Source organism: Macaca mulatta, chromosome 15 (genome assembly GCF_049350105.2).
Source record: "Macaca mulatta isolate MMU2019108-1 chromosome 15, T2T-MMU8v2.0, whole genome shotgun sequence".
NCBI lineage: Eukaryota > Metazoa > Chordata > Mammalia > Primates > Cercopithecidae > Macaca > Macaca mulatta.
Window position 1 is genome coordinate 44,427,654 of NC_133420.1, and position 22,721 is coordinate 44,450,374.

Consider the following 22,721-nt stretch of genomic DNA (forward strand, 5'->3'; position numbering starts at 1 on the left):
ATCGCGCCACTACACTCCAGCCAGCCTGGGCAACAGGACAAGACTACTTCTCAAAAAAGAAAACAAAAAAACAAAAAACAAACACCCCAGTATCCAAAGCAGTAAAGGGCAGAACCATCAGTGCAGAAAACTGAGTGAGTGATGCAAAGGAAAAGCTGGGGAAACACATATAAAACTAAAAAAAATTAAAAAGATTAAAATAACCAAAAGTAAAGATAATTACGGAAGGCGAACAATAGGAGTATATGGATATATAGAGATAACCGCCATTTTAAAAAGATGAGGCCAATGGGACATATGGAACAAAACATTTCCTATTATTAAGAAAGAAATCTATAGACTGCAAGTACATGCCATGTTCCCAGCAACTAATTAAAAGACATTAAAATATAAGAGCTTGGAATAAGCCTCAAATTTTGAGGGTGAAAAAAGAATGATACAGGCATTCAGGAAGGCTGGGGACAGGGAGGAATTAAGCACAAAAGCAAAATATCGTGTGTCCTCTAAATTATATTCTAAAATATTAATAACATAAGACTACAGAACATCTCTTGAGTACTGAGGGATGAAATGCATAACCCAAAAATGCTATATTTATCCAAACTGCCATTCACATATGAAGGAATCAAAAACATCTTCTTAGTTGTACTAGTACATAGGGGGAAAAACTGTAATCAGATGAAACAAAACACATCAGTTATGATAATAAATATAAACAGGGATAAGTTCCATATTAAAAAACACAGATCTCAAGACTCTTGAGTTTTTAAATATAAAAAAGCATGATATCCAAAAGAAATACATAGTAGCTGTTTTTTTAAGTACATAGAACACGCAAAAGTAAAATAAATATGTAAAACTATACAAGGTAAATTCCAACAACAGAAAGCAGGAAGTGCTTTCATAAAAATCACTAGAATTAAAGGTAAAAGCAGGAAATGAACTATAAAAATTAGAAAATCCAGAACTGAAAGCAGAAAGCATAAAACAGGTCAAGGAGGGCCTATTTTTACAAATTAAGGGTACAACCCATAATAAAATGTAGAAGGCAGGTATATTTCTGTTAAATGACCTAGTAATAAAATACATAAAGTAAAATATATAAAGCAAACAGTAAAATCAAAAGAAATAATATTAGAAGACATTAACGGGCTCTCAATTTCTTGAAATAATTAGAAAAACTTAATAATATACCTAAGGCCCTACGGGGAATCTGACAAATATAATTAATAAAGTCAATGATATACAAAATTGGCTTATGTAATATGTGAATACAAGCAAAAAATAAACCCTAAAAACAGAAATTACTTCTTTTGCAAGCAGATGAAACATTTACACAAATTAATATTTAAAAGGAATTCAAAAATTTCAATAAATTACAAAAAGCAAAAACTATTATTGGCAACATTTCTCACAACAGAATAAACTAAAAATGAATAAAAATAAACACATTGAAAAAGAAATAACACGGAAATTTAAATTATACTTATAAATAATCTTTAGGCTACAGAGAACATCAAAACTACAATTATAGAATATTTAAGGGAGAAAATAGTAACGACATTTCACAGTAAGTGACTTGGGTCACTTACAGATGTGACCAAAGACGTACTCAGAGGAAAATTCATTGATTAACCCAGCACTTTTATTACTAAACAGAAAAACAAAGAGCCAGGCTTTCACCCAAGATTTTTAAAAAAAAATCTAAAGAAAGCAGAACGGTGGGCTTACTTAACATAAAAGTATAATAATTTGGAAGTAGTTAGAATTGACAAGCAACTTTAAAAATTTAAGGGGGAAACAATAAAACAACAGAAATCAACCAAATACTCCCTGAATACTAGTCATTCAACCAAGGAATAAAGAAAAAAATAAAACAACTACAAAAAAAATCAGTTTAGGAAAAGAACTATACAGAGGACATTCTTAAAATAACATTATATTCTGTTCTATGCAAATACAGCTCAAATTCTTGATGAAATGAATACATTTCTCAGAAAATATAAATGGTCAAAACTGTCATGAAAAGAGCAAAAGCCAAAATGTTATTGAAGAAAGGATTATAGTGGAAAATAATTATCTCCAAAAACCTGACAAGACAGAGTTTAATGGCAAGTTATTTTAAACTCTGAAAACATAATTCCCGTGCAACATAAATCATTCCAAGCAGGGACTACAAATAAACATCTGGCATGCACACTTAAACCCTCATTTCCTATACTCTTACAAAACACTAAATTGTTTACACATGACAAGGCCTCAGAATCCTTCTCAACACAGCAATCTCAGCGACCACTACCAATAAGTACATAATCTTAAATGTATTTATCCTCCATGTTTCAGATCACTGGAAATGCTGGAAAGCTTTCTAATTTATAACCCCTATACTAGCATGACCCCCCTTACAAAATGACAAAAACAGCACACTAAAAATAAAACTGCAGGGCAATCTCACTAATGGATATAGACACAAAACACTGCAAATTGGACCCAGGATGCATTAAAGAATAAAAACACCATGAACAAAATGGGCTCCTTCCAGGATAGTTTAATATTAGAAAATCTATTAATATAATTCATCACATCAGCAGATCAAAGGAAGAAAACCATATGGCCATCTGGGTACATAATAAAAAGGCATTTGTTAAAAATTCATCATCCTTTTTCCCCCTATTACTAAATAGCTTTATAGTGGGGGAGGGGAATGATTCACACTCCATTGCAAAAGAAAAACTCAAATACAGAAATTTGAAAATCACTCCTCTATCATGTCACTCACCTCCATCTTCACAAATTTTAAAAATAAAAAACTCTTAGCAACTCAGAAGGATGCTTACTTATATGATAAAAAATATATATTTCTGAAACAAAATATCATACTTGATTACAAAATGCTAGAATCCTTCTCACTAAAAAAAGAAATAAGAAATAGGACAATACAAGAATACTTGTTATCCCTGTTATTATTCAAATTGTTCCAGGAGGTCTAGTCAATGCATAATATAAGAGAAAAAAGGATAATATTGTAAAAAATGAAGGAAAATGAGTATTATTTGCATATGATATTGTCACCTACCTAGAAACAAGAAACTGTTAGAACTACGAAGGTAATACAATAAGTTATCCACTAACATAACAATCACATAAAAATCAATAGTTTTTCTATATACCTACATTAATTAGGCAAAATATACAATGAGGGCAATAACCTCAGTCAAAATTGCCGTCAAAAATATCAAATATCTAGGAATAAACTTAAAAATAAGTGCTCCAAACTTATTTGGAAAACTTCAAAACTTGAGTCATATAAAGGAGTATGAATGAATAAACAGACCATGTTACTGGGTGGAAAAAACATAACATTGTCCTACCCAAGTCATTTTATAAATTCAATACAATTACAATTACAAATACAAAGCTAAGTTCAAATGCCACTTCCCTCAAGAAGTTGCCCTGGATTCCCTTTACCAAGATTCATCTTTCCCTCCACCACCCTTGGCAATCAGTCTGAGAGCACTGAACTTTCTACAGCACATTCCAGAAGGCTGTGAACAAAATTCATATTGATTCAGCACCTTGGCACCTATTAAGGGTCAATGCCCACAGTTGGCACAAATATGTAATGGTCAGTCAGGTGGATGGATACATTGAAAAGGTGTTTAAGATCTTGAAAGACAAAGAATCATCCTCCAAATACAAACTGTTAACATAAATGCAGAAAAACTGGTTATTACAGAATAATAAAATGTGAGATCTAAAAATAATTTACCGAAAAATTACTATTTGTATAAAAAAAATGCAAGGATAGATATGAAATTGACAAAATCATCTTGGAGCACTGTGGAATTATGACTCGTTTTTTGCATACATACTCTATGTTTTCCTCATTGAACACGAACTCCTTTCATAATAATAAGTCAGTAAAACCTTTTTAAAGAATATACTACATTTATTTTCCAAATGAACAAAGCTTCCCAAAGCCTAGTATCAATAAATGTCAGAAAAGGGGCAGGTGGAAATATGGAAATGTGTTAAACTAATATGTACTCTTGACCCAATAATCTCTCATTGGGACAGTATCAAAAAGAGACGGTTTTAAAATATAAAAATATTTTTATATATAGGAGATGTTCATTACAGTATAATTTTGTAAGTGAAAAATCAGAACCAACCTAAATGTTCAACGATAAAGTATGAGTTAAATAAATTATTTTCATTCTCGTCTGTGAATATTATGTAGTCTTGAAAAATGGCTTTGTCATTAGGAAGACAAAGCAGCTTGAGAAGATGGGGGAAGGAAAAGGCAGGAACAGAACTCTAATACGTTATGACTTAAATAATAAAAATATGCTTACAAAATAACCTGAGGGAAAGGTGTCCAAATTTTAATGGTAAATGTAAGAGGGATGAAATTTATTCGGGATGATCTTTTTATTTTCTGATTTCTCTATAATATCACTAGATTGTTTAAAAATTAACTTATTAAAACAAATATTAGTATACAACTAACTGCAGCCAGGGAAACATTTCAGATAAGCCACAACTACCATATTCTATCTGATTCAATAAGGTATTTATATAGTCCCTAAGGAAAGATACCGGCACATCCAAAGCATGTTTTGAAAGGAACTCCATAGGCTTTGGGGCTGGACAGACTCAGGCTCCAATCTCTGCCCTGCTACTTCCTACAGCAAGTTTCTTAACCTCACTCAACCTCAGTTTCCTTATCTATAATGGCACTGATGCCAGTCTGGCTAACAAGGCGAGTCTGCCCAGTGAAGGAGTCCACCAGAAAGTGGCCCAACTTAGTGAGCACAGCAGGCAGTGCAGTCATTTATCTGCTATTTCCTAAGTCTGCTCTTAAGACATGATTCTAACGTTAACGTTTACTTTAAAGCGATCAAATTAAAATAGTGTGATACCTGTACATATGCACATCAAGAGGACACAACAGACAGTCCAGAAACAGTCCTAAGTATATGGAAGTTTAACGTAAGATGAAAACAGCATTTCAAATCAGGCAGGAAAAGATGGATCATTCAATTATTGGTGTTATAGCAAAGGGCTCACCATTTGGGAAAAAATAGGGCCTCATCCCTATGTCCTTCCTTTAAACCAAATATATTCCAAATAGATAAACCATTTAAGTATAACAAAACCTATATAAAAAATAGAAGAAATTTATAATTTCTGTAAATGCTTTTCTGCTTGTTTCCAGTTATTTCATATTATTTATAAACCCAATTCTACTGTGACCACTTATACACATATCGCATGGTATAAAGACGTAAATATTTCTTGTATGTTCCTACAAGATAAACTGTTGATGTGTTAGGTTATGGAAGTGTTTAACTTTTTTTCTTTGACCATCTGAACCATTTTGAAATGTGCAATCCAGCAGTGTTAAGTATACAGGCAGCCCTCTGTCTTCATGGGTTCCACATCCACGGACTAAACCAACCTTGGATTAAAAATATTCAGAAAAAAAAATGAACAGCTGCATCTGTACAGAACATGTACGGACTTTTTCCCTTGTCATATTCCCTAAAAATAGAGTATTTACAAAGCATTTACGTTGTATTAGGTACTATACATAATCTAGAGATGATCTGAAATATAGAGGAGGATGCTCCTAGGTTCTGTGCAAATACACCATTTGACATCAGGGACTTGAGTATCCATGGATTTTGATATGGGGGGCGGGGCATGGAACCAATCCACCATGGATACCAAGGGACAACCATGTTCACACTGTTGTGCAACAGATCTCTACAACTTTTTCATTTTACAAAACCGAAACTCTCACCCATTTAACAACTGCCCATTCTCCTTGCACCAGCTGCTGGCAACTACCATTTCACTTTCTGTTTCTGCGTTTGACTTCAATTTCTCTCATGAGTGGGATCACACACGGTGTGTGTCTTTTTGTGAATGCCTTATTTCACCAAGCAGAATGTCCTCAAGTTTCATCCATGTTGTAGAATGACAGGATTTCCTCCGTTTTTAAGGCTGAATAATATTCTATCATACATTGTTGATTTGTTGGGTTATGTAAATGTTTAACTTGTTTCTCTTACTATCTTAACCATTTTTAAATATACAATCCAGTAGTGTTAATAATAGAATATTCTTCAGCCTTAAAAATGAAGGCTGAATATATCATATTTTGTTCACCCATTCATCTGTAGATGGACATTTCAGTTGCTTCCACCTTTGAGCATTGCAAATAATCCTGCAATAAACATGGGTGGAAAAACATCTCTTTGAGACCTTGCTTTGAATTTTTAGATATATGCCCAGAAATGGCATTGCTGGATCATATAGTAATTCTATGTGTAAGATTCTGAAGAAACACCCTACCGTTTTCCATAGCAGCTGCACCAACAGCACACAAGAGTTCCAATTTCTCCACATCCTCACCAACACTTTTTTTTTTTTTTTAAAATAACAGCTATACTAATGGGTATGAGGTGATATCTCACTGTGGTTTTGAACTGATGAATGATGTTGGGCATCTTTTCATATGATTACTGGCCATCTGTATATTTCTTTGGAGAAATGTCTATTCAACTTCTTTGCCCATTTTTTAATGGGGTTATTTTTTGTTGTTGTTGATTTATAGGATTTCTTCATATATTCTGGATATTAACCCCTTACCAAATACATAGGATTTGCAAATATTTTCTGCCATTCTGTAGGTTGCCTTTTCACTATAAATTCTTAATACGGAGAAGTCTTTTTAAATGTGACATGCGTTTACACATACACACAAAGAATTCAAAACACAAAAATATAAATATTTTTAAAAAGTAAACATTGCATTTAACCACCACTTCCACTAAATAACATTAAGTTTTAAAAAGTCTAGGGAAAAAAATGGAATCTAAATAATAAAGTCAGTATCTCCAAAATCCAAAGAGCTTTTCTTTAAAAATGTAAAAGAAAAGATAAACACCCCAAGAGAAAAATGGGCAAAAAGGTTGAACAGGCAATTCATAAAAGAAATGCAAGTTAAACATATCGACCAAAATATAATGCAAGTAAAACATACCAACCAAAATGTAAAAATACACCAACAGATATTCCACCTCATTAGTTTGCCCATCAGGCCATCAAAGGTTTAAAATACAAGCACAAGGTGATGACCAGGATGTGTAAAATGGGCACTCACAATCTCCTAATAGAAATGTAAACGGATACCACCTTGCTGAGAGACACTTGGCAAGTTCTGTCTACATATAGAATATAAATCCACAGTGGCCCTGCAGCCAGCTTTCCAGTGACGTTAAGGAGATGATCATACAAGTGAGAGGCTGTATGAAAAAGATGTTTCTCACAGAGTAGATTATAACAACAACAAATCAGAAATAACCAAAATCTAATCACACACTGAATTTTGGGCCATACAGAGAGTGGAAACACAATGTAGTCAGTAAAAAAATAATAATGAGGATCTATCTACATTTGCTGCTGATGAAAAATATCTATGAGTTTAAAAAGGAAAAGGTATCAGGCCTCAGAACAGCATGGAATATAATCCCATTTGTGTAAAATCATATGTACTTAAATATGTAGAGATGGCCTGAATAGTGCTCATCAAAATGTGAAGAGTGGTTATCTCAGCATTTCAGGTGATTTTTTGAAAAGAACAACATTCTTTTTTTTTTTTTTTGTACTACTTCAATGTTTTTGTAATGAACATGTTATTTTTATAGTCAGGGAAGAAAAACTATTTTCACTTGGAAAAAAAAAAACAGAAGTGGAGAACTAACTCTTGGTAGACATTTCACACTCAGAAACCAAAATAGAGCCTGCATTCTATGCAGAGACAGTGTAGTCAGGAAGTCCTGAGTTCAAGTCCTGGCCCTGACACTAGTTACCTGAATGACCTTGGGCAAGTTATTTAGCTTGTGTCTTGGTTTCTTCCCAGGAAAATAAAGATGATAATTCTAAGTCATGGAGTTGTTTTGAGGATCAAGGGACTAACATTCACTAGGTTCTCAATCAACATTAGTCTCATTCTCCCTTCGAGCTCATTATTGAAAGCATATAGCTGTGCCTGGCACATAGGTCCTCAAAATGTGTTAGCTGATTGAATGGAATAGACAGACAAACAGACAGTCACATAGAAGAAGAGACGTCTGAAGTGTGGAAAGATGGAATGGGTGAGTGGGTAGAGAGAGAGATGCATGGAGAGGTAGAGAGCTAGTCAGACAGATTGATGGGCACACTGATGGAAAACCCTTGTTTTCCAAAGACGGCCACATCAACATATATCCCATCCTACATGCTCAATGTGATGTTGACATGGCTCCATAGACAGATGAAGTTGATGTCCTGCCCTCTGAATGGCGCACACCTTTGAAACTGCCTCAATCAATACAATGTGGTGAAGTGATGCTGCCTGACTTTGGAGGCTAAGTCATGACAGGTGAGGCTGCAGTTGCTTAGTGCTATCTATCTTGGCACATGCGTCTTTGCAGCCTCAAGATGCCACATCTTGAGGCATCTTGACACATAAGAAGTCTAGCCATATATGAAGCCTCTATGCTGGAGAGACCACACATGGAGAAGGAGGGAGAGAAAGAGAGAGAGAGAAAAAGAGAGAGAGAGATGATAGCAGAGAGACAGGCCCAAGGAGCTCAGCTGTTCAAGTCTTCAGAATCCTGGCACCAAATATGAGCATGGAGAACCCTTTAAGATGACTCTGCCTCAGCCACCATATGACCACAACCACAGAAAGACCCCGAGCCAGAACCGACCAAATGAGCCACTGCCAAATTCCTAGCCCACAGAAACCATGAGAGACAATAAATGATCGTTGTTGCATTAAGCCACTGAGTTTTGGGGTGACTTGTTGCACAGCAATAACTATCTAAGACAGTGAGGTGAGTGTATGTGTGGGTAGGAAGATGAACTGGCACTGACTGGAGGATTTCCGCATGCGGAACCCTGGCAATCAGCACTGTCTTGCACTTGAAATCAGACCTTACCTTGTACATCTCTCTTGTCTGTTCCAATGGCCTCCTGCTTATCTGGCTCTTCCAAGCCTCTCTTACCTCAGCTGTTCATACTTCCAATCGCCCTCTGATTCTCTATTAACTGCCCTCCTGCCCAAACTAACAGCACATGCCTTCTAAGACAAGCTAGTCCAAGCCCTTATTGTACAATAGGGAAAACTGAGGTCCAAAGAGGGCAAAAAATGTACCCAAAACTGGAGAGCACTCAGGGCTATTTCTCCTCCGACAGCCTGTGGGCTCTAGGTATCCCTGGGGTTGAGTTCTGACTCCACCTCTCACGGCCTGTTACTGCCCCATCAGGGCAGCAAGCGACGCCGCAGGCCCTGACTGGGACATGCCAGAGCTCTTGGCTCCAAGCATACCTTACATCTGTCTGGGCATAAATTTGCATTCTGAATCTGGGAGGCCCTGATTCCAAGTATGTCAAATGTAATTAATTACAGCAAACCTTCTGCAACTGTTTTCAAACGTGGTATTAAAGGCTTTGTGAGCAAGGAACACACAACCCGCTGGTCCGCTGAGGCACATGGGGAGCTGGGGGCTGAAAGCCAGGGAGTCCCGGACCCAGGCCCCACAAAATGGGGAGAGCAGCTTCCCCAGACGCCATGGTTCAGAACCCACCACAGACAAACGGGTGGCCGTGTCTAAAGTCCCAGCCCATCCACCGACTCCACATCCTGGGCAAGTTACTATGCCTTCCTCAGTTGTACAACAGGAATGATAAGATTCCACACCTCAAAGGTCTGTTGTGAGCTTAGAATATGGTGGCCACCTAAATTTGAATCCAGCTGCCACTTACTAGCTGTGTAGCCTTGGGCAATTCCTTTTACCTCTGAATTTCCACTCTCATACTTAAAAAAAAAAAAAAAATCCCTACTTTACAAGGTGACCGTTTTTTGGTTTTTTTGTTTGTTTGTTTGTTTGTTTTTCCGAGATGGAGTCTTGCTCTGTCGCCCAGACTGGAGTGCAGTGGCCGGATCTCGGCTCACTATAAGCTCCGCCTCCTGGGTTCACGCCATTCTCCTGCCTCAGCCTCCCGAGTAGCTGGGACTACAGGCGCCCGCTACCTCACCCGGCTAGCTTTTTGGATTTTTTAGTAGAGATGGGGTTTCACCGTGTTAGCCAGGATGGTCTCGATCTCTTGACCTCGTGATCCACCCATCTCGGCCTCCCAAAGTGCTGGGATTCCAGGCTTGAGCCACCGCGCCCAGCCGAGGTGACTGTTTTAAATGAGATAATAGATATTAAATGCTTAGTCCAAGGCCTGTCATATAATAAGCACTCAGAAAATGTACAATGATTATATTTCAAGGCAGATAAATTCCACTGTGCAAAAAAATAATGTGAGATAAGAATGCTAAACTTCAGTCCTTGAAAAGTTCCCAATTTAAAAAAAATAGGAGTTTATAAAGCTGAATTTCCAACACATGGCTCAAACTCCTTTCAAAACATGAAGAGCAGGAGTACTACTGAATTGGAAAACTAGAGACTGTTGCTCCTGGCCTGGGCCGCTCACCCACCTCCAGGTCTCTGATCCAGGCTGGAAGTCAAGGGAGATGACCCCCCCACCCTGCCAGCTCTGCCCACTATAAAAGGATGCCCTCTGGGTCTTTTAGCAGCCTTCCTTCCCAAATCATTACAGGAAGCAGACAAGACTTGGCAAAAGAATGGCTTCCAGTCCCTGCAGGACCCAAACTCCACAGTCCCCAATGTGACCTGGGTCTCTCTGCCCCAACTAGCCCAGAACTGCAACCTGATACAAAAATACCCCAGTTCAAACTCAAAAACGAATTTGGAATTTTTTGGTAGGCAGAGAAATTGTCAGGGATTATCTTTTAGATTTGTGTTTGCTCATCTTGTTGGATTTGCTTTCTTTCAAAGTGTTCAACTAATGTTTAGGGGAGGGATAAGCAAAGTGGGAAGCAATATAATTTTTTCCCTGAATTACTAATCTCTCTCTCTCTGTCTTACAAACTCCCATTACCTCCTCCATTTTAACCACCTACTTATACTAATGCCTACACTACTACATCATCATCCCATGCTGGGTTCTGAGTCCTGCAGTCTGTCCAGGTATCTGATGACAGTATTGTGTGACCCTGAGCAAGCCACCTGCCCTCTCTGGGGTTCTACTTCCTCTACTATAAAAGGAGCAGGTTTGCTTACATCAGCACTGTACAATAGAAATATAATATGAGCCATGGAGGCAATTTCAAATTTCCTAGTAGCCACATTGTTTAAAAAAAAGTAGAAAGTAAAAAGAAACCAGTGAAATTAGTATTAATAATGTATCTTATTTAATCTAATATGTAAAATATCATTTTAACCTGTAGTATTTTCAAATTATCACTGAGACCTTTTATAGTCTTTTTTTTTCTACTAAGTCTTTGAAATCTATGGATTGACTACCCACATTTCAACTACTTCTAGCTACGTGCAGCTAGTAGATACCAATACGTACTGGATGGCATAGGCTTAGATGCTATCTGTGACCCTTATAGCTCTAGACCCCTCTGATAAAACAAAGGCAGGCCTTACAACAAATTCCAACTAAGGCTAGTAGCACCCCAGGGAAGTTTCTCTTCCCTGAGGCCTCATTTCAGACTAGTTTCAGTTTTATTTCAGATCCGTTTCACTTTCTGCTTTTCCAGCATACTTTATAAGAAACACCCACATAAACACAATTAAATTTTTATAGTTATTTTTCCCATTTGATGAAATTAAGAAAAAAAAAAAATTCCCCAACATCCAAAAATATCTTCGTTTACTCTTTTTGGGTATTCTAACTTCCCCGACTACATCTTCTTGGCTTGCAAAAACTGAGTCCAAAATAAAACAAAACACAAATTCTCTGCAAACTTTCACCTGACAAAAATTCCCACCCTTAGTCCCCCAATTTTCCATAAAAATGTTGAGACAGGCAGGAATTTGTATGGCACAGGCTCAAAGCTGACAGGTAAGAATGGCTAGCTCCTCAGATACGCTGTCTTGGATAATAACACACCCAGTAAGCAAACCAAAAGTGCTTTTGACTTTGAGTGCTACCAGCAAACTGCAAGCCGAGGACTTGCCAAGAGATACTCAGGCCTCCTTCACTTTGCAGTAGCCATTTCCACCCCTGGGGGAGACACCATGTTTCATTCCTCCCTGGGTCCTCACCCAGGAACAGGGCTGACCCCTGGTAATCAAAGATCGACCCCTGACACAGAGCTCACTTCACTAGAAAGCAATGTTTTTCCCTGTGTTTTCTACAGCAGACTGGGGGACCAAGCATCACCTGACTCCATTTATTCACTTTAGCTTATATAGAAAGCCTCATTCTGCTTTGTCAGCCAAAATATTTATATCATTTTTTGTCGACTCAATACCATCCTCACCTCAGCCTCCCTCCTTTCCTTTTTAAGAAAAGAAAGGAGTTGTCGCCAACATGTTTCTCCAGTTCTTTGCTGTTCATGAAGCACTTTCTAGTCCATTAACTCATACAATGCTTTCAAAGAGCCTGGAAGGGTTTAAGGATGGCCTGTCCTCCCACTTAACAGATGAATAAGTAGAGGCTGTCCCAGACCCCAAGGCCTTCCAGGGCGAGGCAGGCCACATACATGATTGAAACAGGATGAGGCTGAGGACAGATGCAAACAGGAAAGAATCCGTGAAAGGTCCACAAATTCCAAACTTTCTGAACGCTGGGCTGGCAAAAAGATAAAATAACATACAAGAAAAGGGGTCCACTCACCTTGTGGCCCTTAGTGTGAGACTCGGTTTATACAACTTACCCAGCATAGCACTAACAACTGGTACTAATTATAAAAAGTAACATATATTTAAAAAGTAACACATATGTCAGAGTTTACAAAGCATTTCCAAACATGTTATCTTATGTCATTCTTGTGAAGAATCATTATCAGCCCATCTCTCAGATCCAGAAATTAAGATACGGAAGGACTAAAGAACTTGTCTGTGGACTTAAGTGTGTAAGCAGCAAACCTGTCCCAAACCCAGGTCATCATTGAGTAACCCCAGGGCCTGCCTTTCCCCGCTGCCACTTTACGCTGCTGAGAGACACCATCCAATCCAGCTGCCTAGCCACAGGCGTCTCCCCTTTGAAACCTGATCACTCCAGGATCAGGCAGAGAAGCAGGTCATCCAGCCCGGCTTTGATGACAACCCCAAGGGTATCTAATTATAACAAGGAAGGGAGGAGTCAGGATTCTCTCACTATCTCTCAAGACCAAATTAATTTTAATTCCTTTTGATACCGTGTATACGCACAGGGCAGGAAAAGCACTGGTTGAGGAGTTAAGAAATTTGAGGCTTTTAGTCCCACTTCCGCTTGTTCACTGAGGTCTTGGGCAAGTCACTCCACCTTCTTCCCGAGGCCTTAGTTTCTGTGTGTGCGCACGTGTGTGTGTGTGTGTGTGTGTGTGTGTGTGTGTGTGTATCGATAAGGAAGGACAAACTGGCTTCATGTCCCATGCTAAGCCCAGCTGATGGGTAGCATTATATAATACTAAGGACCCTGAGGCCACTGGCCAGACTCAATGGAAAGGACCACCATGATCAATTAGTGATGTCTGCCATGATCAGTTAGTGATGTCTGCCACAGGCTGGAGGATGGGGAATGGCAGCATGTATGTTCCTTATTTACCATCCTTGGACTAGATGATGCACAAATAACATGCTGCAAGTGAAAAGAACTTTGCCCTTTACAAAACTTGTTTCTTACATCTCTCACAACTTTTACAAGAACCCTGTGCATCGTCATCATCGTCATCAATATATTATCATCTCACCTTTACAGATAAGGACTCTACGGTGCAGGGAAATGAAGTACTTTGGCAAACACCACAAAATGATTAGCTGGTGGAGCAGAGAGGGGAGCCGTGCCTTGGCTCTCTGACTATGCTCTGCTCATTCTGCCCTTGGAAATGTCAAACTGGTGCTCTGCTCTTGTCGGGCCAGCTCATGCATGTGGCTGTTCTGAAGAGACCCCCCATTTACAGGGCTTCGTCTCCCTCCCATGGGCTACTTGCCCCTTTTAGAGGAGAGGCCACAGCAAAATCACAAAACCTACACACAGACATGGCAGGAAAGTAGTGCTAAGTCAGAGTTCCAGATGTTTCTTCCCAAAGTGAAGTCCTGCCTTCACTGTATGGGGTGGGGCAAGCCCCGAGAAAAGTGAGGTAAACAGAGCATGGAGCCCCAACAGGTCATAGTCCTCCCCACCAGGAGGACAACACTCAATCCTAAGATGCTTTCAAACTGATAGATGCACCAATGATTTTGTAACAGCTTTTGGAGAAGAAATAAGAGGGAGAAAAAGTTCACTAGAAGAACAAATCTACTGTAAGGCACATCCTCATTTCAGAAATATAGAAACGTGGGAATGTGAACATTGAGAAGAGATGTCTACCTTCACTTAGGATTCTATGCTCCCTGGCTGAAATTGGCCATAAAGTGTTAAAAATGACAGCGTTTTATAAAACGTGCTGAAAAAAAACTAAGCAAAGAAACAGAAGGTTCTGTTTTCTCCCATAAGCATCTTTGACATCTGCAAACTAAAATTCAACCAAAGATGGGGTCACATCACACATTTAGCTGCTTCAGGCTGAAGGGGCCCATGTGCCCGAATATTCTGCAAACAGGCCCCTGGTGTTCAGTCCCAGGACACCTGGCTAAGAAGAGCAGGCACAGATACAGGGCACTGCTGTACTCCATTCACTATACCTGCAAAGCAGGCAGCTGGTGGCCCCCCACCCACTTTAAAGAAATACTTTGTACAAAAGGAGTGAGGAGGGCAGGGGTGAAAGTCATCAGACGAACTTTTTAAAAATCCCCCAAGACATGTAAAGGAGCATTTCCCCATCTGAGGATCCCTGTTGGACCTATTATTCCAGGGGAGCCATGGCTTCAGAGCCAGCTACAAGAAAATGTGCCTCGGGCTCCGTAATAAAACACTGGCTTTGACCAAATGGCCAAGCCCAAATTGGTCATCCACTCTTCACTACACCTAAAGCCCACTGATCTGAGCTATTTCCAAAAATCAAATGAAGTCATCAAATATTTATGGAGCTGCTGCTCTGCGCCAGACCCTAAAATGAATAACCGGTGATCTCTACCCTCACGGATGTTACAAGTTGGCTGGAGAAGCAGAAGTGCAAACAACCAACTCTGACCTGTGGGTCGACAGTGTCTGGGGGGGTGCCATGGGGGCAGAGGGAGAGGAAGTCTACCTGGGGTAATTTGTTGGGGGGCTCTACAGAAGAAGAAGCGCAGCTTATCTTGCGGAAGGTCTGGTTTCTCATGGAGCAGATATGAATGAGAGAAAGGGCACCAGAGGCAGGGGCCCCAGCATGAGCACAAACTCAAAGACACACAGGTCCACCCGCCATTGAGATGTATCCCTTTTAAAGCCTTGCCACAGGCTCAGAAACAAATCCAGAAACATTCTGGAGCTAGAGCAGCCCCAGAATGAAAGCATCCAGAACGCTTTAACAAGAAAGTCTCATGGATGGCAGGCTGTTTTAAAGCAACAGCCAAGAGTGTACATTTTCACTTGTCACCTAACTTTGCCTGCTAAAGATAAGCCACCAGGCTTCCAGGACTATCCCGAGTGTTGTCAGTGGGATTTAATCTCCCCAAATGGAGAATCCCTGGCCACTGGGCTGAGTCAACTCACACGCATTGACCACCTTCTCAACATGCATTGACCACCTTCTCAGGTCCTCAGACTGGCTGACAGTCTCCCCATGTGACCCCTTCATTTAATCCTAAAACCCTGCAAGGTTGGGATCATTAACTCTCTTTTCCCAGATGTAGAAGCTGTGGTTCCAAAACCAGGGTGACTTTCCTGAAGTCACCCAAAGCTAACCACACCATGAGGTTGGATTTCAAACTCTGGTCTGGCTGACCTCAAACCCAGCTTTCCATTTTGCCAACTGGGGTGGATTCGGAAAATTTCTATGCATCTGACCTAAGGCCTGGCCTGGGGGGGATTTCCTGCTGATGCCATGTTTTCGGCTCAGAAATAGATTTCATTGCCAGACCATCTTTTACCTCTGATCTCTTTCCTCTCCTCAGACCCCAGCCCTGGTCCTGGCCACCTGCTGCCTTTTTGCAACTTCATCCTTCTCTCTGGCAACACTTTATTTAAAATGCACTTCAAAAAACAACTGCCTCCCAGACTCACACTCCTTGACTTCAACAGCTCACAGGCTATGACACATCATCCCGGAGTTACTAGCTATCATTTGTCATTTTTAACTACAGCACAGTGGCCTAACCCTGGCAGAAGACTGCTTTGGGACAAATAAAAGGGAAATGTGGGCCAATCTAGCCAGGAGAGCTATATGGATGGAACTCATCGTCACTATAGGCTGAAATGCCTCAGAGCATGTGAGATTCAGATACGAAGTCCCACCAACAAAACCAAGAGGTCTGAAAGGTGTTGCTACCCTTCTGGGGCCAGCCAGTGATGACGACAACTGGTCCAATCCTACGGTGTCCAATATGGTAGCCACCAGCCACATGTGGCTGCTGAACAGGGGAAATGTGGCTGGTCAGAATTGAGATGTACTGTAGGAGTAAAATACATTAGATTTCAAAGACTCACTATCCCCCAAAAGAATGTAACTTGTCACATTAATAATTTTCATATGGATGGCTTAATGAAAGGATAGTATTGTGGGCATACTGAGTTAAATATGTTAAAATCAATGGCACCTGTTTCTTTTACTTCCTTTAATCCACTATGAGAAAATTAAAAATTATATATGTGGCTCACATTGGGGGCTTGAATTATATTTCTATTAGACAGCATGGACTTGACACATTTAAAAGATGAGGAGACTAAGACAGAAATTCTGGGATTTTCAAGGAAGTGACCACACACAAAAATACAGACCGTGTTCTTGTCTGATTAAATTAAATATAGCACAAACACAAACTCTCTAACTCCAGAAAAATTTCTCTGGCAATTCAAACTAAAAGTGGGGAACAAAAGACAAGGACTCTACACACTTTAGATCTCCTCTCCAGCAAGAAGGCCTTGCAAAGATACTGCCTTCAAACTTGCATCTGCCCTTCCATATGTCCTTCCAGACTCATCCAAGGCCAACAAGCTGGGGTATGTGCCTGGGCCGCCCATGTGGCTGAGCTTTCCTCATAGGTGGCCCTTGAAGTGGGCTCAACCAGGGCTCAAAATATGTGGCACAGGACACCTAACCCACAGGGTTCACCTAAAAGTTAATTGAGATAATAAATGCGAAAATAAAGTATAAGCAATAAAACGCAGTATACCTGCAGCACATCATGGCGGCTCAGCTAGTCCAGTACCTTTCAAACTCTCTTGACCGTGATCCACAGGAGGAAATCTATCTCACATAAACATACATCCACAAATATAAACAAAAGTTTCATGAGAGGATACTCACCTGTACCCTGTGCTATGCCTCTGCTATTTTTGTTCCCCTATATTCTATTCTTGTTTTTAAAAAATTCTGACTGTGATTCACTAAATTGATTTCACAACCCACTAATGGCCCATGATTCAAGGTCTCACCTGGGAATGGTAATTAAGAGGTACACTCTCCACTCTCATTTACATTGCTGTTTGGCCACTGCACCCCTCTCTCTAGAATATGGGAGTCAGGATATAGCCTCAGAATCCTTCTCAGCACAGTGATCCAGGCAGCCATAACCAATTCCTTGGAGTTACATTCAGAAATGAAACCTATTCATCATTATCCTTGATCTGATCCCAAGTGTTCATTTTATAAATGCAAAAATTGAGGCTCTGAAGGAAAAAGTGATTTGCCCAAGGTCATACAGCAAGATTTTGTGGGGGTAGGGCTCCCAAAAAAAAGCCACTTCATTTTACATCACCAGAAAGAAGGTACAACTGACCCAAAACATCACAAGAACAAGGAAAAAATTCAAAATTTCCTCATGACCATGAAAAGTCAGCTCATATACATCCAGTCAAATATGGCAAGGAAGTTCTTATCACCCACCAAGGAGAAGACGTAACGATTCTGAGGTCAGAGGAAGCAGCATGCCAAGAGCTGAGTCAAAAGTGAGAAAAATATTGTATCTGACACTGGAGGAGTTTTAAACCCAGTTTCTCAAGTGAAACAAGCCATTGGCTGTTTATTTTCTAGGACGAGGGAGAGGTCAGCCTTACACTGACCAGCCATCTTTGTTGCTTTCCTTCTGCAAAAGCAAGAACCCTTGTTCAAATTCACCTCTGTGCAGGGCTGGAAGAATAAGCAAACCTCTTTTCCTAGCTTGCTCCAAAGTCAAGCTATAAAGCAGGCCCTTGAAATTTCAAACCTTATCAGAAAAAATTAAAAAAAAAAAAAAAAACCTCCTTAGGCAGAAAAGCAAAACATTAAGTAATAAGAATCTCCACTGTGAAACTGAATATAAATGATCTTTTGCCAAAATAATTCAGCCCATCATCAAATTACCACCCCTCAAGTCCAATTTACCAGATATTTTGCCCAACAATCTAAGAGAATGTGGTGAACAGACAGGAGCTAATAAAAATTAGCTCATATATCCATTTCTGGTCACACGTCCACCTAAAATAGGAGGTGAGAGAGCCAAGGCCAAGGTCAGATCTCAATCCAGAGAGAAACACCAATAGAAACAAAAGAAAACTGGCCCCGCCCCCAATAGAACCATCATGCACCTCTACTTCCTTTACAACAAACATGATCAGAATAACCAATTAAAAAAAAAAAAAACATGTCTACAAAACCAGAAATGATTTTCAACTTCTAGCCATAGACAACAGAACAAAATTTCAGCAGAAGGAATGAAGGAATCTGAATTGTGTCAGGAGATCCAGGCCACACAAAGGGACGTGCTGCAATATTTTTATTCCTTGCACCAGAAATAACCTGTTATCTGCAACCCTGACTTTTTTCTCAGATGCCCCTACCCCGCTCCACCCCTCCCCAGCCCATCTCTCCTTCATCACTGCTAAACTCAGGCCTTCTGCCTCATGAGGCCTCCAGAGCCCCTTGGAAATTATAAATTCCTTGACCGTCCTAGTCATCGGCCTAAATAATTCAACAGAAAAAAAATTTTTTTAATTATGCTGCCTAAAAAAAAAAAAAAAAAAAAAAAAAAAAAAAAAAAAAAAGCTCATTCCAAATATGTCAGAATGTGACCAGTCAGCCCTGAAGGATTTCGTTACTAAAAAAATAAAATCTCCCAAATGCAATGGCGATGATGGGAAATGTCAAACCTCTGCCATTGTCAAATATATTTCACAGAGATAATATATTTGACTTATTCCACTTAAACATCCAAATTTCCACAAAATCGGGTTGGGAATCTATGGACTGGGGCCACCAGTTTTTCCAAGACCAGCTAGTGGCTGGCAAAAGGGGCAAACGGTTTCCTTTCTTGCCCCAGGTGACCCATCACCAATTTCCAAGCCAAGGTCCCTCCAAGATCCCACCCTGCAAGTCCTAACAATATGCTCTTTTTGGACAGAAACATTATAACTTTTGGGGGGTAGGCTCAAAATCCCCAGCAAGTTCAATCAGATACTAATATATCACAAAACCCTTCATCGTTGGGTGGGTACTTTATTTTCATCTGTCAAATTTCAATTCAGTCAATATTTATTTGCCTTCTTAAATTTTTTTTTCTTTTTTGTTTCACCTTCATTTGATTCATTTTAAGGCCAAAACCTCCTCATGAAATATTGTTTGCATATATGCTTTCATATTCCAAAGGCAAACCTTGGGTTTGGCTTTTGTTTGTATTTTGATTATTTTTCCTTTATTTTGTTGCTGCTAAAATCAGCTGAGTTGGTGTTTTATCACATTTCTTCAGCAAAGTAAGTGTTCTACCAAGGAAGATAGATAAGAATTAGAATTTTCATCTCCTTTTTGCCCATCCCTCTTTTATCTTTTTCTTGTTAAGTCAGTAAAATTTGTGCTTTTTTTTTGGTCACAAACTCCCCAAAATGATTAAGGCTAATGGATTTTTTTCCCCCTTTGAAAGTAATCAGGTTTCTGAAAAATAACAAATATTGATAAACTACCAACCTCACATCACAGTCAAAGAGGCCTGAAACCAATCTAAATTTTTTTTTAAGTAATAAATTTTTCAAATTGGAAGAATGAACAAGACAGAAAAGGGAAAATTTTCTTCCTTACCAAGGATTCCTCAATCCTTGTCTTCATCAATTGATTTAGTTGCATGTCATAAAAAATGAGCTTCTGTGAATCCACTGTTAGTTTTTTCATAATAATGTTAATTATGCATATCTTATTTTAATGGCGGTCTCTCCTACAAATCTGTGGGTTACTCAATTTGTATAATGTATGAATTTACATTTTTTCCACTGAATATTGCTCAAAAAAGGTCCCTGACATTTTCTGGATAAAACAACAACAAAAAAGAAATGCCTAGACCTTTCAGGAAACAAAATCAGAAAACAGTCTTAATTATTCCATCAAAACAAAACAAAAAAAATACCCACACACAAAACCCAACAAATAGAGAAAAAAAGAAAGAAAGGATTTCACTGTAACTTTTTCCGTTTCTGTTTTCTTTAGAATCTTAGGATTTAAATGCAGTAAAATGTAAATGCAAAATTAAAAAAAAAAAACAACTACAATTTTTGGGTGTGTCCAAAGCCAACATTTTAGGGTCTATTTTCTCTTTTAAATCCTTCCTTCGTGGAAATAGAAAAACTTTAAATACTGCCAAATAGAGAAATTAGTCTTTTTTTGCCCGCTGAGCTAAATAAGTTCCAAATTACAATGAAGTACAATTTCTAATTGCTTCATAAAGCCAATTCTCTCAGTTTTCCCTAAACTCAACAATTTCCCTCCTTTCTTTATTCCAATTAGTTTTTTTCTCAAACTAAAATGAGTTGGGCACCCAAACTGACTTTGCTTTTAGGAGATTTTTTGCTTTCTCCCCTCCAAGAACTGAATTCATTCAAATTCCAGCTTAATTTTCATTTACATATTATCTGGATTTGGCTTCAGAAATAAAAATTGTCTCCATGCTTCTGGAAAGATCAAAGTGAAAATTTTCACCCGAAAAAAGAAAAAAAAAGAATCTCTTACCCCTCCACTGCCTGGTAGTGCAAACTTTTGAAAAAATAAGAAATAAAAAATATTTCTTTTCAATTTTAATTTCTTTTTTTATTTACAAAATAGTATCCTCTAGGTGGCGTCGTTTTAATGGGAAAAAACTACCGTTTGAAGAAAAATTAGAAAAAAAAAATTGAGAAAGGAAAATATGGCCTAAAAAAAAAAAAGATTGTTGCAAAAATGGGGGATCTGGGGGGAAACACCTCCCGGGGGGTCATCGGGGACCCCGAGCGCAGAGAGGGTCAGGGGAAAATTGCAAATTTGGGGGGGAGGGGGCAGAGCTGGAAGGGGTTGCATTTTTGCAAAATGTGAATTGTCCAAACTGAAATGGCTGCTCTGTTCTCTCGCCGCTTTGTTTTCTGGGCTCCGGTCCGAGCCCGGGGCCGGAGGGGGCGCTGGGTGGGGGCCCCAAAAGACCCCCTCGTCACCCCCAACCTCCTCGCACCCCGCAGCGCCCGGGGGGGTGCTCTCCGGACCCCGACTCTCCCGTTTGCGCCCATAAAAAGCTCGCAAACGTGCCCAGGCACTTTGCATTTTGCAAATCTTGCAATGAAGTGGCGCAGCGCCCCGGGCCCCGGCCCCCCGGGGTCCCCCGCGCGGTGCATGCCCCCGGCCCCCCGTCGTACCTGCGGAGCCGCCGCGCCGCCCGGCTGGTTCATGGGTCCGTGCGGGAGGAGGCGGCCCCGGCGCGTCCTGCTCCTCCCGGGCCGGGCTGCTGGTGCGCGCACAATGCCGCCGCCGCCGCCGCCACCGCCGCCGCCGCCGCCGCTCCCTCCTCCGCCCGCCCCGCTCAGGCCGGGGGGGCGGGGGCGCTGGGGGCGCGCGGGGGGGGCGCCGGCCCTCGCCCCCACCGCCGGCCTGCACCGGCCGCGCCGCGGCAGCCGCTGCCGCCGAGCCGCCCCTCGCGGGGCCGCCGCCGCCCCCCGCCGCCCTGCCCGCCCCCGGGCCGGCCTCGCCGTGCGGCCCGCGAGCTCGGGGCCTCGGCCTCGGCCTCCGCGCTGCCGGCCTCCGCGCGGCACACAAAGCCGGCCGGTCCAGGGGCGCGCCCGCCCTCCCGTCCGCCAGCCCCAGGGCAGTGGCGCACCCGCCCCCCAAACTTTCCCGCGCCGCGCCCTGCCCTCCCCGCGCCCCCGCGCCCGCCCCCCGTCTCCCTTCTGCCCTCCCCCAGTCCTCCAGCCCCTCGGAAATGTCATTTTCACACTGGAAAAAAGTTCGGGGAGCCGGCGGAACGCAAGAGGTTAATGGGAATTCAGTACCCTGCTGTACCCCCCCCCCAAAAAAAAAACAGATTGATTTTTTGAAATAAAAGTTTTCAAGAGCTGGCTTGCTGAAAGACTGGAAGGCTTACCGGGAATATTCTATTGCCCTGCCACTCCTCCCCAAAAAACTAATGTAATAAAATAAAAGTTTGAAGGACTGGTCCCATGTCAGACAAGAGTGGTTAAGAGGAGTCTAGCCCCCTAGCCAGATTGATTTTTAAAATAAATATTTGAGGAGCCGCTTTTATGTGAAATGCCAGTGAAACGGCTGTTTCTGCCTATCCTCGCCAAATTAAAAAATATATGTGTGTATATATATATAT

The 22,721-nt window shown here is 40.6% G+C and overlaps 1 protein-coding gene across 50 annotated transcripts in view; it reads right to left on the reverse strand.

Annotated features, from left to right (window-relative positions):
* ZNF618 (zinc finger protein 618) overlaps window positions 1-21,927 on the reverse strand; it is a 170,100-nt gene extending 148,173 nt beyond the window's left edge. For 37 of the 50 annotated variants that reach the window (XM_077968297.1, XM_077968294.1, XM_028834952.2 and 34 more), the window contains exon 1: window positions 21,766-21,924. In XM_077968297.1, the coding sequence (XP_077824423.1) occupies window positions 21,766-21,798 (33 nt within the window). In that variant the 5' untranslated portion in view covers window positions 21,799-21,924. Of the gene's footprint in view, window positions 1-21,765 lie in introns of all 50 variants that reach the window. The other 13 variants (XM_028834951.2, XM_077968288.1, XM_028834956.2 and 10 more) reach the window with 3 other exon arrangements.
* Between the last annotated feature and the right edge of the window lie 794 nt (window positions 21,928-22,721).